Source organism: Plectrocnemia conspersa, unplaced genomic scaffold (genome assembly GCF_051122295.1).
Source record: "Plectrocnemia conspersa isolate PC_06_02 unplaced genomic scaffold, ASM5112229v1 ptg000005l, whole genome shotgun sequence".
NCBI classification, from domain to species: Eukaryota; Metazoa; Arthropoda; class Insecta; order Trichoptera; family Polycentropodidae; genus Plectrocnemia; species Plectrocnemia conspersa.
This window is the reverse complement of record NW_028277169.1, coordinates 11,825,001-11,844,467: the sequence shown is the minus strand read 5'-3', so window position 1 is coordinate 11,844,467 and position 19,467 is coordinate 11,825,001. Positions and strand designations below refer to the sequence as shown.

At 31.5% G+C, this 19,467-nt stretch overlaps 1 protein-coding gene across 9 annotated transcripts in view; it reads right to left on the bottom strand.

Moving 5' to 3' along the window:
• The window catches only part of tau (microtubule-associated protein tau), a 35,818-nt gene that overhangs the window by 3,291 nt on the left and 13,060 nt on the right, over positions 1–19,467 (bottom strand). For 3 of the 9 annotated variants that reach the window (XR_015809722.1, XM_088186828.1, XM_088186827.1), the window contains exons 2-8: positions 10,019–10,155; positions 4,155–5,526; positions 3,988–4,031; positions 3,738–3,927; positions 3,312–3,520; positions 2,237–2,422; positions 135–290 (exon numbers count right to left, since the gene is read on the bottom strand). Coding sequence is in view for 7 of the 9 variants with exons in the window: in XM_088186828.1 (XP_088042954.1) it covers positions 135–290; positions 2,237–2,422; positions 3,312–3,520; positions 3,738–3,927; positions 3,988–4,031; positions 4,155–5,526; positions 10,019–10,054 (2,193 nt within the window). In the remaining 2 variants the exon portion in view is untranslated. The remainder of the gene's footprint in view (positions 1–134; positions 291–2,236; positions 2,423–3,311; positions 3,521–3,737; positions 3,928–3,987; positions 4,032–4,154; positions 5,527–10,018; positions 10,156–19,467) is intronic. The other 6 variants (XR_015809723.1, XM_088186829.1, XM_088186832.1 and 3 more) reach the window with 5 other exon arrangements.

The window sequence follows — 19,467 nt, the reverse complement described above, 5'->3', positions numbered from 1 at the left end:
TCACTATGAATTTAATAAATTTAGTGTTCGAAAACGACACCGAACGAAAGAGTAAACGAAAAATTCACAAATACAAAAACGATCATCGATATAAATACTAGCTCGTAAAAAAATCCAAACAATCTTCAACGTACCTCGCTCGGTGACGCGACATGATCAATAGCCGCTACCTGCTTCAAATAATCCTTGTCGTCGAATATTTTAACATCGCCGCCGCCCGGCCTGTGCTTCACGTTGTCCAACGAACCAACTTTGCTCTGCGCTTTGATATCCAACTTTTGATTTTCAATCTGTCGAATTCAGTCATCGTCGATAACGACGGATGAGTATAACAACACCTTGGACTCTTTACATGCACGATTCGATTCGATATGTGTACATTTGTTACATTCGATGGTAGTGAACAATAATAGTGTTTTGTATTACATGTATATATTGTGTTTCATGTATGTGGCAGACACTTATGGAGTGCTAGTGCCGATCATGCTGAATGAATATGATATAATTGAAGTATTCGTATATATGTAATTGTATCTATGCCACGTTCCCGTTTTTTTCCAACATGACCGGCACTAACCTTCCATAATGGACGCATTGGGTAATGTTTATAAGACGCCCTCCATCTCTTCAACGGCCACTTAACAAACTAGAAACAAGCAACACATCGTCAGGAAGTACACTACCATCTAACTGTGTATTATTACTTAAACACATAATGGTGAAAGCATATTCGACATGATATACTTGAGCAATGTATTTAGAACTACATTATAATGTTACAAAGATGAGGTAAATTAAAACTATATTGTAAAATCGAACAACTTGAGACAGTTTTGAACTTTAAATTAATATCAATTAGTCAATTCTGTGTGTATAACACATTAACACATTGTTGTACTATTTACACAATAGAGTGAATAACTTGAGATACAGAAATATCTACTTAATATGAAAAAATTTGATATTAACGTAATGAAACTAACTTTACCGGACTTAAAATGTAAAATCATAGAAACAATAATTGTTTGTATATTCTATAAAGTAATTGTTTCTGATTGGTTGTTTTTCATTGCCTGAAATTGATATAAACTTTTTAAGGACATGTCTACATTTGAAATAACACTCAACTTTAAAATATAATTCCTTGAAAAGAAAAAATATTTGTGTAAAAGCTTATATTTTTACATATGTAGATACTAAAAATAAAATAAATAATGCACATGTCTGATATTGATTCTAGACATAAAATACATATATTGGATATGCATATGAGCTAAAATGTATAAAAATAAATCAAATTATATTCTAAAAACTATACTGAATTTCACAGATTTATGTGAACGGAACACTAACAATATGATTATATCAGAAAAAAATTATACTATAATTTCAAAATTTTTACAGAACTTAGATAAATATCTAGGTATGGATAAAACCAATATTTTGATTCAAGATATGATGATGATAATGGAACGATTCTCACTGATTTGATTTGAATGTGAAAATTTATTTACAGAATCTTTTTGATTCTTATAAATTTGCCTACGGTTTGAATAACCTTAATTTACAGTTTGATTTGACTTCTCCATGACAGGAAAGAAAACGCAGGCGAAGTTTCTAAAATATGTCATTCACTATTCAGACTATCATCAATGAGCTGCTATCAGTATAAGTTAGCAGCACATTCTCAAAATGGTGATACTAAAATACTAAAATTTTAAATTAGCCCCAAGTTGTCTTCAATGAACAGTATCTTCATTTCATCATTATCAATTGTAACATTACTTATTTTTAGAACAGCATCATTATTTTTGTACCCAATCAATATATAACTTATGATAATAATAACTTGGTGAAAATATAAATAAACTTTACATTGAACAACAAGAGGATAAAAATACCAAATAATAAAACTATCATACGGTGGCATTAAATTATTATTTACTCACATTTTTGCCATTTGATGAATTAGTTCTCTAAATTAATAAATAAAATAATTGAAAAACATCGAAAAAAAAACAACAAATAAAAAAATGACCTAAACTATCTAATATGTGTGAAACAATAAAGAATCTAACCAACATGTGATCGACAACATCTTCATCTGTGAATTTTGTCAAAAAACATATATATTTACATGTCTCGAGTGCCGTTTGTATTAAACCTTTCATGCTCACCTCGAAACGTTAAGATTGCCTTATATATCTGTAATTTTGTGTTTACGCAGTTAATTTACCTTAACGTCTCCACCGCCTGGTTTGTGATTCATGTTCACCGTCGACGCCACCTTTGGTTTGGCTTTATCCTTAAAGTCCAACTTCACCGTCTCAATCTTTTTGTCACCGCCTCCCGGCTTGTGGCTGGTGTTGTCTAGAGATCCTATCTTCGACTTGGCGTTCCATTGAAGCTTCTTCTGGGTGATCTACAAGAAATAAACGTATTAGAATAAGTATTTGCTATGATTGAAACATGAAATATGAAACAATAGTAAAAAAACTTGTAGTACATCATTATATACTAAAGTGGGAGTAAAAGTACAATATAGATATAGTTGTTTTTATGAACAGTGATTCAGTCCGCAAGATGTTGTGGCGGGTGCCATTAGTTGTGATTAAATCCAGTTGGAATGAATAACAATTCCTGGTTCTCTATTTATAGAATGAATGATCTAAATGATATTTTACTTAATCGTTCTTTAGGATTCTGCTAAAACATATAATGTTCACAAACAATCTATTATCATTTTTCTGAAAGAAGTGGCTATTGATAAAACTGCAGAATATTCATTGTAGAGCACCAGTGAAAAGATAACTAAAACTACTTCAAGTAAAAGAAGAACTTCAAACAAGCGATCTGGAGAGAATCTTTCAAGCACTTCCAAGAAAGACAGCTGTTCAAAAAAATTCTCAATAGATAACGGAGATTGAGTTACAACAAAATAAATGCAAAACGAAATCTATAGGAATATCAAAGCAAGAAAAGCGTTTGGATATGACTTGATCACTGGACAATTTTAAAGTAAGCACTGGAAGATGCCAGGACAAAGGCACTAGGAGGAATGATAGTGCTTCAGCAGTAGACTCATGGTCCTTAAATACAAATCGATCATGACGCACGTGGCGCTAGTAACAACAGATCATGGAGAATATACATACTATGGTTCGTTAAGTATGAGAACAGCCAAAAACATACCAACATGTGAGTTTGTAAAGAAGATCCCAATTAGGTTCCTATTATGCTTATGCGTCTCGAATGACACAGTCAAGAATTTATGCAGTTAAAAAATAGTTAATATCTGGAATCAAACTAACCTTCTTATCACCACCGCCCGGTGTGTATGTATCATTCTTAGCCGCAATCCTCGGCGTCGCTTTCTGGAAGTCTAACTTCCTGTTTTCAATCTTAATCTTTCCACCGCCTGGCTTGTGGGTGGTATTCTCCAAAGAGCCAATCTTGGACTTGACCGCTTTGATGTTGGGAGAAGGCGCCGATCCAACTTGAACTTTATTCATAGGTACTTCTTCAACCATTAAAGAAAAAAGTATTTCAACTAATTAACAGCGTGCACTTTTCCTTGATACCACCATTATTTTTCATTTTATGTTATATATGTACATAATATAATGACAAATTAAAATAAAATGATTTTTTAAATATTATTATATGAAAAAAATAACAGTAATAAACAGAAACCAAGTGAGAGCTAATCTGTCATCTCCTATGAAGAGACAGCTTACTTTTTTTCTCGATCGATGTGTTGCTGGTGGTAGAGTCTGGAGTGTTTGGAGTGTGGGGTACTGCGCTTTTGCTTGGACTCCTGGCAACGGCATGCTTGCCTCCTGCGGAAACTGCAGATTGAGCCTTGAATCCGGGAATCTTAGTGGGCGATTTCTTTCCGGGAGAACCGGGAGATCCATTAACATGATCCTGGAGAAGGAATGCAATTCAATATACATGAATTAATAATAGTATAACAAACCTGCGTACATTTCCTTGTGTAGATTCATCGACACCACTATCATTATCTCCTTCTGAAAAACAAAAATCGGATTAGTCTCTGATCAGTTTTTATCGTATCATATTATCTAATCTAATACACGAAAAAACATAAAGAAATCATAATATTTAAGGCGAATTCCATGACGCTAAAGTACCTTTTCTCGCCCTTGGAGCAGAAACAACTTTTCTTCCCATCGGTGGCTTCCTCTCTTCTGGAGTCTTGATCGGAGTCTCAAAGTTTGTCGGTTTAACCCCAGCTCTTGATTGCGGTCTTCCGACAGCAGAATCCGGCGTTCGGGTCCGCGACTCATCGCTTTTCGGATCCGGAGTGCTCATGCGATGATCCGATCTGTTTGATTGCGCTGATGGAGGTCTCACAGCTGTAGGTGTAGGAGGCTTAGTCACCGGCTCTGGAGTTTTAGATGCGTTGGATAGCACCGAAGCAGGTCTGTTGGGCGAATCCACTTTGCCCATGACCAAATTCTGCCTCTGTTCTGGCGAAGAATCGCTCTTTGTAAGCGACGGAGAGCGATCCAACGGGGGAGGTACTGGACTTGCAGATACTTTATATCCGTTATCGATGGACGGCGACTTGTTCGGAGATGGGCTTCCGTTTTGACTTAGAGACGGTTGCTTGTTGTTTTGTATGATTACGTCATCGTCATCGTCGATGTTCTTAGCGCGTATCTTAGGAGAGCCGTTCTTCCTCTCGTCTGAATCCAAAGAACCCATGATCGATTCTGTCATTCTGGAGCCGGAGAGTCGAGACTCTGGGCGCTCGATTTTGCCTTCTGACGTATCAGAGCGGACGCTCTCCCTAGATCCGCGCGTTATATCTTCTTTGGAGAGTCTGGTCAATCCGACATTCAAAGGAGATTCCTTTGTGTCGTAAGACTGGACGTTTTCTTTGATGAGCCCCAGTCCAGGACCGCGAGAGATGGGTTCTTCCGGACGTCCACCGATGCCGCTGAGGGATCGGCGGCGTTCTTCTTCTCCCATGTGAGCATTTGGCGCCACTGGCGGTCCGGCGATGCTGTAACTCCTGTTTTTGGCGACGGCTGGGGGAGTTCCTTCTGGCTCCATTTGAGGTCTGCGGTCTGGCAAAAGGTTTAAATTGGCTTGAGAGCTTTGTCTGGAAGCTGGACTAAGCATAGGAGCCGGCGGTCTCGGTTGGAAGTTGATCTTCTCAAGAGAAGGTTGCTGTTGTAGCTGCTGGTGAAATTGCTGAGGTGGCGGTTGACGCCTAGGTGGTGGCTGTTGCACCAGCGGAGCCTGTTGAGGCAACGGAGCTTGTTGAGGTGGCCCTGGCTGTTGAAGCGGCGCAACTTGAGGAGGTCTCGGTTGCTGTGGCGCAAAAGAGTTCGGACCCGACGGCCTAGGTGGCAGTGGACTGCGAGGCGGCTGCTGTGCTACAGGCCCTCCCGGCACGAATTGGCGAGGTGGAGGACCAGACACCTGTACACCCGGCGGGGGCTGGGGGCGAGGAGGTTGCTGTGGACCTCCTGGCGGCCGCAACGGGGGCCCCGCCTTTCGATTGCAAAAACAGAACACAATTACGACTCAATTTAAAGAAGGCAAGGTCAGTGCGAATATTCATAGGATAATTAGCAACTGGTAACTACAAAAATGACTATTACACCAAACGATTACACCGTTTCAGCACTTTGAATTAATTAACACTGCAGCGCGATAATTACCATTTACGCCGCGCTAACTGCTGAAAACCGCATAGGAGTTAAAAGTAATTCGACGACCTAATTCTTTTCAGAGACACGGAACACCAACGACTTTTATTTTTTTGAAATAATTGAGTTCGGTTTCTGTTTAAACTTTTTAAAAGGTTTTGTTAAAAACATAATCTGATTAAGAGCTTTAACCCACATTCTAATACACTTACGTGATTAGTTACTAGTGTAATCACTCAAGTACAACTTCTAATCAAAAGCAAATTAAAATTCGTAGTCATGTGAAATCAACATTATGTAAGCACCATAATAATATTTAACTTAATAATGTTTGGACCCAAATAAATACATATTATATTATTTTAGAACATAATAAAACAGCATTAAATTTAACTAAAATGATAATAATTACTGTTGCTTTTTTTAGAAAAAATAATGTTTTATTTATGACGTAAATCTCTTTTTTACTCATTGGTATTTAAATATGCATATTTTATGTCTACACAAATCAGTGCCCCTCGCATGTGTACTGGTTATCAAAACCAAAAAATTCGTATACCCTGGCGATTATTGTTTCGATATTTTAAATATTTTACTTATATCGTTATTCCTTTTAATGTTTACATCCAGCATAGCAAAAAAGCGTATAAACAATCCTTCTTGCATTCAAGTTCTTTTAAAAATACTTTATATGCTGATCCTTTTTTGTGTTATCTACGAGTACCAATAAAAATCAATAAAACGATTGTAAAAATTTGGGTATAAGACAAATGCAACGCAGTGCTATTTCTTATTGTATAAACATTTAGGGATAATATTATTCGAAATTTTTTATAATATAAAAATAATATGTAGAGTTCGCCCTTGTTATTTTACATTCTTAATATAATACAACGATCCTGATTATTAGGTGGAATATAACGAAATTTGAGGACGCGATAACTGCCGTAGTTTTTATCATATAGACATGACACTTTTTCTAAAAATATAGAGGCTATTAAAAAAATTAAAAAAAATCATAACTACATTACTTTTAGTGTAGTTATGATTTTTGATAGGAGATGAAAACGCTTAGAAATAGAAATTAAAATAAAACAAAAATTTCAAACCAGTACAATAAGCCCCCCAATAACTCGATAAATGGAGGACATGCTATTTGTATGCCCGTTACTTTATGTGTAAGCGAGCCAAAGGAGGATATCTCACCACGCGCGCCTGATTCGTACGTATATATTGCAAAATAATTGTATGAGTATTTTCTAGTCCCCCAATTTATCGTGTTAATAGGAGTCCACTGTATATAAAAATTAAAAAGTTGTTAGAAGAATCCCAGAGAAAAAATTAAAGAGGGCAAAAATATTCTACAATAAACATGTCTGTTGAACACATGACAACTGAATACAATTTCACAGACTTACAAATGAAATTGAGCGTGGCACCGTATACCCTTATTTTATTGAGTTGCCAGTGAGTAAAGCGAAGAAACCGTAATATTTTAGTACACTGGCTGCTTTTACAAGGTTCATACTTTAAAAGAGCTATGACAACTTTTAAAATTTCATGTGAGTTTTATATACATTAAAATTAAAATAATCAAAACGCCTACTTTTGAGGAGGAAAATTTTTTATATATGGACAAGTCAATCCGCGGTGGGCGTGAATAAGTTGACAAGTCAAAAATATAATTTTTGAAGGGCAGCAGTTTTAAAGTTTGACTTTTTGTGCCAATATATTTATTATTTCTGTGATGTTTGGAAAATTGCTTATATTGTTTTAGATGATACACAGTTAGGTCGTCTATAAAAAAATCACAAATGAATCAAAACAAATTTGTTATCGATCGCAAAACACGAATAATTTATGCATCTCAAGTTGTCAACTTATTCATAATAGACGAATTTATAACATTTTGGCTCGATATAAATAATTCATTGAATAATTGAATATCTGATTTGGAAAGCAATGATATATTTTGTTGTTGAAAAAAAAATCAATCACGAGTTCTACGCAAACATTCCCATCGCTTCGAACAAACACTGCCTCACATTAAGAGGTCAAACGTGTCATTTTGACCTTCCCAATATCAACTAGATGAGTATCCCGGATGAGATCGATTTTGATACTAGCACCGACGCAAATCACATTTGATTATGCTCTACGATTTCGCGTCTGTAAATTAATCGGAATATCGTGACTGTGTGCGATTTGTCGTTTGCGAAATCGGAAGGGATGCGTACGACGATTAAGGGATGCAAATTAACCTGAATTTTGGCGAAAATGATCTCTATAATAACGCTTGTAGTATAAATGCGTAATTACAGCTATACAAATACACGTTCTGTAATATTATGTTGCAAATAAGTATCATTCTTGAATAGGTATGAATTCCATTTATATTTATAAGACAGCATAATGTCAAAAAAATATGTGTTTTATTATCAAAGATAGGATCGAAACACTCTAAAAAACTCTAAAAATGACCCTAGACAAAATGTATCGACTTGTATTTCGAACCATTAAAAACTTATTTATGACTCCTATTAAGTGTTGTATATAATCGCAAAGGGTAATCAGCGAATTCTGCCTTTGAAATAGAAACATTCTACTGAAATACCTCTATCAAATGATGTCATAAATTTTAGAAATAGGGATATGTTTGCTAATGTTTTGAATTAATTCATAAAGGAGTTGAAACTCATCGTAATTCTGGGAGCTCAGTAAAAGTATATGTACCACAATAAACTGTATTGTTTCTTTAGTAACACTTATCACTAAAAGGTATGGCAAAGCTTTAAGACCAGATGATAATTATGTATTAGAAATGACTTAAGCAAAGTCGAAGCAGTTCCAATTAACCCATTAAACGACCGATGTACTTCGAGTAAGACATTGGATTATCTGCAATGATACACTGATCGATCTCACAGATTATGCCATTCATTTGCTGGGTTATAGAAGAGCTCTTAAATAGGAGATAAAATTAATAAATTATTACAATCAAGACTGAACCACTAATTTATGCAACTCATAAGGCTAGGACTTGTCAAAATAAAAGGTGTCATTTTACCACAAATACGCCAGGACTCAATACAATAGTTTAATACAAAGAATGATATCTAAAGGAAGCTGGATTTATTCTTTAGCACAAAACCAAAGAAATTATATTGTCACGAGATTGATAATTAAAGTGTTGGACTGTAAAAAAATAAGAAAAACTATTCCTTCATAGTATTTAGTTCTGAATCACAGTTTCTTGATATATTTTCCCAGGAAGTTGTATCGCATAAAAGTAGAATGATGAACTGAGATTTTCATGTATAATTAAAGAAATTATTTGAAGAATTTAAAATGCAAAGTTTCATCTTGCAAATGATATTTTTAACATTTTAAATTAAAAGAAAGAAGTGACAATTTCAGATATCAAGTAAAACTAAAATTTAGGAACTAAACAAACTTACATAATAATTTGTAGAATGTGGCAGGGTAGTTTAATGTATTATTTAAAATCATCTGGATTAGAAATCTTTACAGATGATTCTGATTGAGTTGCAAAACAAATTCTTGCATAAACCAAATATTTTGCTTAATTTTGTTGTTCTCAAATATTTTGGCAAATGGTTAGTTATATTTGCGACCACCTATCTCTGAAAATCTGGGGTTTTAATTACAGTCATAATAAAGATCAAAGCAGTTAGATTCATTCTTTATGTATAATTTTAGAAATAACTGATATTCAAACATTACAGTTTAATTTGCGAGCTAAAAAGTTACTACCTTTGTCAAGCCAAACTAGAATTTTAGAACAAATTTTATTTTTAGATAATATTCTAAAGCAGATTTACGGCGATCATTTGGATAATCACATAGATTTAAAATAACTATGGATAATTCTGTCATATTGAGTTTCAGAGCAAAATCATTAATAAATTATGCTGACCAAACAAAGAAAGCTTGTTAGGGTTTTATATGGTTTAGGTAGTAAGTCTCAGTATAAGAATCAAAGCTAAGATGCAATTTATAAATTACTGATACTCAAACATCCGTTATTCCATGTATATAAAACAATGGACGATTTATTGATATTCCACGTTCATATCGTATGCAATGCTTCAAAGGAACATATTTTACTTATACACGAACCCTTTTTATTATCTTTCGTATAATAAAATTGCCTGCATATTATGATAGGTAATTTTATTTATTCTATTACCCATCATAAATAGCAAAATTGCATGCTACATAAAATTTATTGTATTGTACCGTTTCATTATTTTATATACTATTATACCTAATATTTTGTGCATCTACTACTTTTACTATCAATAAAATCTTACCATATCCTGCCCCTGCCCTGGAGGCTGAGCGGACATCTCAAATAATTATTAAACCTCGTACTTTGATAGTTTACAGATTTTTAAAATCACATGCAAATTCAAAGGTTCTTCTAAACGACCCTTCCACTCCCTCAGAGCTAGAATTGAAAATTAAAACATTTTATTAATATATATATTTATTTATAAAATAACCACTCTATAAGTGAAAGCTGTGAATATGTATCGCATAATTGCTCTCATACGAACACAGTTGATAAATAAACTACTTTTTGTATTAAAATAGAATATAATATGATTATTACTGTGCTGTTGTTCAATTAATTATAAGCGTGTATGCAAATATTACATCTTAATGTGGTAATAAAACTAGTCGTTACATTAATTTTGACCGTAATGTTATAAAAACTATTATCTTGATGGTTTGATGGGCTGTAAAATATATCGTTAAATATTTATTGGATATATTATAAAATATTCATAGTCATGAGTTATTTTTATATTTTTTATCATGTCTATAAAATTTAATAATTATTTTTTTCTAACCATAACATATAATAGATAGACATTTTCTATTTATATAGGAAAATTCGATCCAATCGTAATAACACCACTCGCTCCGTTCCATAGACATTTTTATGTACCTTATAAAAGCTCTCACAAAAAGCTATGTTGTGAAGCTTTCACCGAACATTTTCCAAACGAATTTAGCGCCAACCTTGAACATATTCGCCTTATAATTATATATAATAACATATGTATTAGAACCAAAAATAATTTCATTTCAGTAAAAACAATTTTAGTTCGCGCATATTATAACCAGTGCAAGGGATTGTATTATTATATTAAAATTTGACTTTTCAAATAAAGCTTTACCATGTACGACCTTCGGTGACTTTGAAGAGCAACTAACGATTGTTCTGATTATTTCTAGACACGACACTTGATTCTTTACTTTTTAATGATATTATATGAAATGATATATACGAGTACTCTAAAGTAGACATATTAAAATGTATAATAAAATTGATTATTTTTTAATCATAGCTATTATTGATAAGATATACAAATACTATTTTTCACGCTGCTTCTAGAAAAATCGCAATTTAACTGTATCAATATTTTTAAGATAAAAACCCTTTGAAATTCATTGTTATCATTTTAAATTTTTCAATAATTATTTATCTTTATTTATTATAATACTATATTGCATTTATAGTAAATTATAAAAAATCAGTGACTCTCAACGTTTTATTGCTTTGTTTTATTTTACTACTTTTTTATATTTGTATGTTTTAATAAATTATTTTAATAACGTTTTTTTTCGTAGTCTAATTTATGTGTATTATTTTCTATGAAAATCATTTACATTACATCAAAAGAAATATATATTTAATTATATAAATATATTTATTTAAAATTTTTTAGTTATATATGTAAATATTCAACTATCTGGGGTACTTAAAAACAGTGAAAGATTGCCCACCGTACATGTACGGCGATACCGCTGAAAGGGTTAAATTTATTTTCACAAAGATTTATTAACTTAATATACATATATCAATAATTATGTTCCAATTTTAAAACTGTTATTAATCATTCATAAATGTTACTATTTAATAAAATCATTCTCAACAAAGAACTTATAGAAAAAACTTATAATAGATTTCAATAAAATCAGTACATAGCTTTACATATAAATCAAGATTTAATTTTACTGTCAATAAATATATTTTAAAGAGTAATGCATACAGCAATAAAAAATATATTAATACCAGGAAACAAATATTTTGATAACATATTTGATTAATTTGTTAGCAAAATATTTTGAAAATTTTTTCGTACGTACGCATTGCGAAAAAAATTAAAAATATTTTTTAGTCCCTCAGCTATATGCACTCAAATAGCACGTCCCCTATTTTCCGTGTTATTGGGGGTTTATTAAAATGTTTTAATATATTTTAATTCGACTTTTTAAATTGCTTATTATTTAATTGCGCATTAATTTAAGACTTAAGCCATTATTTAGTATAACCGATGGAATTATTAATAAAGTTGCCAGATCTCACGCTTGCTTAAAATATTTAACGGCTGTCTTGAACCTGTTTATATGACAGGTTGTAGCCTGTAACTCTAGCGCATCAATTATAAAAGTCCAGTAATCAACTGGATTAACCAGATTTCTCCAGATCGTCGAAATTAACTGTGACGGTAATAAGTAGGCGAGCACTAAACCTCCCTCGCGGCAAAACAAGTATAATTTTATTATCTTATCAAAAACAGCATGGCTGCAATCAGCGGAAGTCAACATTTTGATTTTAGTGGCCCGTGAGCTTCGAAAGGTTAATGAAGTAAATGTATAATGTGGATCATAATCAATCATAAAAATATTTTGTCAAGGTAAAAATATTTTATTTTTGTAACAAAAATAGTTGAGGTCAAAAGCAATTGTAAATATTTAAGACAGAAGCATTTAGAGTAAAATAGATAATAACAACGTATTTTTTTCAAGTAGATATCTATCGAGTCGGTTATATATCATATTTTAGATATGTATGCAGGGGTTTTGATAGGGAGGGAGAGGGGACAAATTCCCGGGGCCCGTTCTCATTGAAGGACCCAACTCTGGAAAAAATCATAGCAAGAATATATTTAAAAAAAAAGTAAAAACCGACCTCAAATATTGAATCTGAAGTAAACTACAGTTGTTTGAGATGTACCTATATACTGATGTATTTCAGGTATACGTTACTTTAGCCCTTTTTATACATACAATAAATAAAAGTAGCGGAACATTGCCTTCAAAAGTACCCATTTTCTAGGTAGTACTTTCACAATAAACTTTATTGTTCAAAGGGACAGATTGTAATTTTTTGACGGTGTTCCGTTTGCGTTAAAATTTGTTTGCAAATTATTGTTGAATTTATTGCTTTTTGAACGTTTAAAAAATATTTGACATGAGAGGAAATATTCAATGAATTTAAATTAGTAGCAGTAAATTTAGGTATTCGATATGAAAATTCAGATCGAAGGAAGAAGCAAAGAAATAACGAAAAATCAACAAGAGCACCATCTGAAGTTTATAAATTTAATATGTTTATAGATTTTATTATCGGTAATTTTACAACTGGAATTAATACAGCAAAAAAAATAATACATTCAGACTCATGTGGTTATTCCTAAAACAAAATCTAGAAAAAACAATCTCGAATCTATCCCGAAAATATTTTTTTTAATATTTATTTTCAGTAAAATCATATCGGAATACATTTTCACTAGTAAATATATATTTTTTTTAACAGTGAAAATATAAATTATCGGGTAGGTGCTAGTAAAATTATATGATTGAACTTTTCTATATGTAGTAAAATATATATCATTATTTATTTACATCCGATGTATAGATGTTACAGTGAATGTGTATTTTTTGTTAGAGTTATATTTTCACTAGTGAAGTCCAAATACATTTTCACCAGTAGATATATATTTCTACTAGCGAAAATTAAATTTAACTGATATGCTGCTCTAAAATGTCCTTGAAACTCAATTTGACAGTTGCGAAACGTCCATTTGCTGTTCAAACCCAAACCTAACCTCACATATGAAAGTTCTAAAACTAATTATAATTTTAGAACTTTCATTAGGTCAAGTCCAAAATACAAACTAAGCTAACTCATCCGTCAGGAGAAAATAAGTGTAAGAATAGGTATCTCACATATTGCTCCATAGTTTGACTGCATTTCGATATTATACTATATTTTTAAAATATGATGGCTATCCATACCGATAAAACTATGGACTTCTAATATTAGAGAGCTAATCAAAGTATATTCAAACCGAATTTTGGTTAATAGAAGAAGGCAAAAACAATTATCGCTTCTCAGAAGGCAAAAATTCACGTCAAAAGCAATAAAATCGGGGTCGAGCGTTTGCTCTCGGTGGCCCTGTATATTAAAAAATAATTCAGGAAAAGAAAAACTGTTTAAAAATAAGATTTAAAATATATTTTGTATAAATAAAAATATTTAAAATGTATTATACCGAAAAATATGATAAAAACAATTGAAGATATTTTTAATATACAAAATTATTCAAGCCTCTTAATTAACATTAAACTGTAGTTTTGTGATTAACTACAGTTTTATTGTCAAAACTCTAAGAAGATTCTTACGAATAATTTATCTACGTTATAAATTATACAAATATACGGTAATTTGTAAATGTTCAAACATCTCTAAAGTTTAGTTTAATAAATTGTTGTATTGAACAATAATTTGTCATTATTTTTATCGCATCATATTTTTCGAACTATTAAAATAACCAACTCAAATACTATATTGAATATTTTATCCGCAAAACTTTATATTTTTTGACATAATACAATTTCTATACCAAAACCGAGCGTTTTCGTGTCGTGTCGCTTATACCACAACAAGATTTATGTGCGACGAGCTAAATCGCATTCAAAGGTATACCGAATATTTTTACATTCTATACTAAATATATATTTTTTACTATCGCTCAAAGACATACACATATTTTATGAGCCGCTGCGGTGTTTTGTGCCTTTTTTCGCCCACATTACCTACATTTTTTCTCCATCCATAAGGCAATTACGTCACTATGGTTATTTCCACAGAAGACCCAAAATCGGCTTCATGATCGATACACGTGTTTTTTTTATTGAACACTCCGTAGACATGCAATCGTTATCTATGTACATTACTGATAAAGATGGGCGTGTGGTAGTTGCAGACGGCTCGAACGACCCCATTCGTCATTTTCAGCCAATGTCTGTGTGCACTGAATGCAACCATAAAAGAGAGATTATTCATAAATGTGAATGAACTATTTAGATCACATCGCGTGAGATTTTTAAGTAGCCTTGCCTTTTTTTGTAAAATATATTTTTAAATTAATTCAACGAAATAATTTTTCATTTTCTCTGTAGTATTATTTTTTTGGCTACCCTGAAATTTAGGTGGGTTCAAGTTGTATAAATACAATAAAATATATCAATAGGAAAACCATTTAAGTAATCCAACTCTCGTCGGTTCCATTTAGATAGGATTATCGAAGCTTTGTTGTAGCAGTGTAACCACAAGCACTCTTAAATTATTACCATTGGTTATATATTATATGCTGTGTTTCTTAGAATATTTAATATTCATAAAAGTCTTATATACATATATAAACTTTTGCATTTTTTGCGCCCTCCTATTGACCAAAATTCGGTTTGAATATACTTTGACTAATACTCTAATATCGGTAATGATTGCTATCATTTTTAAAACATGGTTTAATATCCGAGTTTTTTTCTCTGAAAAATGCGTTAGCTTAGTTTATATTGACTTGACAAAGTTGAAAGTTCTAAAAATATAATGAGTTTTAGAACATTTACCAGGTTAGGTTTGGGTTTGAACAGCAAATAGACGTTTCGCATCTGTCATATTAAGTTTCATAGATATTTTAGAGCTATATTTCAATAGCACATATAAATAAAATAATACTTTCGCTAGTAGAAATATACATATCTAGCGGTGAAAATGTATTCGGATATGATTTCACTAAAAAGTCAGGGAAAATATAACTTCACTGAAAATACACATCCTCTGTAACATATATTTTATATATAATACCTATATACAGTATTTTTTTAGTAGGATATTATAAAATTAAATCATATTTTGCTTTATTTTTGTCTTTTGGATACATCTAAATTTTATTTTATTTTTATGTGACTAAAACATTTATAGTGATAAATAATTGCTTATTACTTAATGTTCTTTTTTACATATTTTACTATGTTTTTTAAAATACCTCAAACGATTAAATTGGTTATTTTTTAGATCCTTATAAACATTTGTTAGATTTTTTTTCATATTCTGCGATTAAAAATGGGGATTAAATACTTAGTCTTGAAATCTTATCTTTACAGTTTTTGGATTCAAATACACTTCTTTGTGTTAATACAACTAAAAAATGTACTTTACCACTGTTACCAAAATTAAATACAACGTTAAAATATCGGATAAAAAATAGATTCCGGTTCCACCTCTAACCATTTAGATAAGGCAAAAATCGTGGAAATGTAGGGACGTTTATCTCCTCTCACTTCCCCGAACATTACTATAGAAATATATGAGAATCGAGCTTGATTAAAATTAAGCAGAGCTACGTTGAAAATTGAGCTTGAATTAAAATTAAGCAGAGCTACGTATCATCTTAGATGATTCTTTAAAGCAGGAGAAAAACTTTCTTTAAAAATGAAAAACCTTGCTTCAATTTTATAGTCCTATTTTAACTGTTTTAAATTATTTAGGTAATTTTGTAATTTGTGCCGAAGCAGAACATACATTATGTGATTCTGACTGGCATATTATTTCCAGAATTAATGTAAAATTTTATGTTTTCCTAGACTTTCCTTATCTCACGGATTAATATCGTAATGAATAATTCAAATACAATCGAGCTAATTCGTGTATATTGTTTCTAAGTTGTAATAATAGATGATTAAAATATATGTTACTAATTGATTTCAGTATGATGTCTCACTATTTATTCAGTAGTTATTGATTGTGTTTACCTAGTCGTAACGCATTAAACTAACGTGTGACATATTGCAACGGATTATTTACCAATCAAGACTTAATTAAAACATATAAATAAAAATGAGAATCAAATATGAAATCGACGATATAAAAAAAACAATGTCATAACTGAAAAAACCGCATGTAGTTTTATAAATTAATCAAGTTAGATGCTCTTTGTGAAAACCCCATTGGTCATATTAATATCATCCTCAAGCAGTTTAATAATCTTAAATAAATGTTTTTATGATATTGGTAATACATTAACTCTGATGAATTATTTAATGTATTTATCACATGTCAATAAAAATATGTGGTTCATCAAAGGTTAAATGTTTCAAGCCTCTCACATATAAAACTGTTTTAAAAAATATTATCAGCAATTTGAAAACCGTCGGTCGATATGCTTTTCATTAGTTTTCTACACACACACCAGCAGTTCGAAAATAAAGGGTTTTACTATTTAATACGAAATCAATAAAGGGCATGACTGTGTTGCTGCAAGCCAGGAAAACCTACTGCGTAGAACTCTGATGGTTTAAAATGAATTATAAATAGCCACACCAGTATTGCATACAAGAATCGTATCGATTTTTATGATACAATTTATGATATTATTTTTTCTGTTATATAACGTCACTCGTTATTCAATGCGGGAATATGAACTTGAAAGATCGGCAGTTACATGGGCGAAATCCAATTTAAAGTTTGTCTGGTAAGACATCACGTGATTGCTGTGGAAAACAATTATCCAAAGAAATGGCGTGAGAATGTACACAGAATAGTTGTGGCAATTTTCAAGGGTCTCGGTCGAAATGGGACATCGCGATAAGGACTTTGATGATGTTACTGCGAAAAATATGTCTCTTTGTATTGGACACGTTTTTACGTCATGCTTTGAAACGAAATGAGTATTTAAGTTGTAAAATATTAGCATAATTTGATATTTTGTAATAAATCATTGTTTCGTGATACAATTATTAATTAAAATTCAATTTTATATTATATTATGTCTAAAAATAACTGTTGAACCTAATAAATGTAACATATATTACTTCATTTTAATGAATCAGTTTTAATCATTATATGTATATATCTTTTTTTTCAAGTTACTTAAGTGGCAGGCATCAATATGTGAGTTATGGAAATCGTCAATTCAATGAATATTTCGCTCATTCTGGACCATCTATTTTAGGTGTGATTTATGCTTATTAATATTTATATAATAGTCATTACGACGCATTAGGAAAAATCTATAAGTCATTATGATCAGATTTGTAATAAAAAATAATGCGAAATTTATGCGTTTCAGACTGTGATTAATATAGTTGTAGTATGATAATTTTACGCTATACATATATCGACACAAATATAATTTATTTGCGTACTTTTGTATTGTTTCTAGTTCATCGTAGCGTTCAACACTTAAACATATATTTTTCATGAATTATTTTCATCTTTAAACCAGGGCTGTGGAGTCGGAGTCGGAGTCGGAGTTGGAGTCGTGGAGTCGTGGTGTTTTAGCCGGAGTTGGAGTCGGAGTCGGAGTCGTGAAAAATGAGCGACTCCGATCATTTTTTTAAATTATGAAATTTATCAATTTTTAATTGTGTAATAATGAATGTGTATAGCGTATGAATATTAAACGTGTAGAAAAACACCAAAAATACCTGATAAAATGAAACTTTTTTGAGTCGGAGTCAAAGTCGGAGTCGGAGTCGGAGTGGAGTCGTGTTGTTGGTAAATATCGGAATCGGAGTCGGAGTCGTGTTTTTTTAACGACTCCACAGCCCTGCTTTAAACACATTTTATTTACTTGTGACATTCCAACTAAAAATTGGATACGAGAGAATCATTTATATCAAAGTGAATGCGAATTGGATATTGAAGCCGCTTGAAGCAATAAATTTAAAGAAAATCTTTAACGTTTTATGAACATATTTGATTAATTAAAATAGGGCCGTACGATTTTTGCAATAAATAGTCTTTAAGGCGTATCAAATATCGAATTAAACTCCTGTACATTTAATATAGCTGCTTGTTATCGAAGCTTTGTTTGAATTGAGTTCATGCTGAACTTTTGTATATTCCTTGTTAGAAATGAAGTGATTTTCAATGGCAGCGCTCTGGAGAAACGGAAGGAGATCAACGTCCTTACTCTCCAATGACTACTTAACTAATCCAGATAATTTAAAGTGATTGTACTGTTTTAGCTGTGTCTAAGAGTAAATTTAGTTCGATATTCTATGATTTTACTAAAGGTAAAAAAATAAATATGTCTTTGGATTGCATTAACGCCCCTTTAACGGCTTATTAAAATATAAGAGTCTTTTATATATGAAATGTTTATAAGCCTAAACTTAATCTAAATAAAATATAAAAAAATAGTATTTTGCTTCAAAACAAGCGATGTATCAGATCGATCAGACCCCCATACGATCCATTTTAAGGCTTGCAGAAGAGTTAACGCTCTTAATTGCTTGGTATTGAAGATTTAGAACTCAATTTTTAGTATCGTATAGAGTTATACATTTTGTATGAAAAAAAATATTTTTTTTTTACAAAATGGCGGCCAATTTAAAAATTAAAAGTGTCATAACTTTGCGAAATCAAATCTTACTGAAAAATGTCGTATGCAAAAAGTGTTCAGAAGCTTAATTTGCATTTATAAAAAATATATAAAAACAATTTTTTTTTCTTAAAAACAAGTTTTATGGTGAATTGACCGGGGCCCCATACGAGCTTTTATGCAACTTGACATATAGTTAACGCTAGTTCCTTTTAAATATATAGACTTGTATTTTTTATACAAAATAGAACCTTCGAATACCCTTATGATACCGTTTAAAAAAAAATTAAATA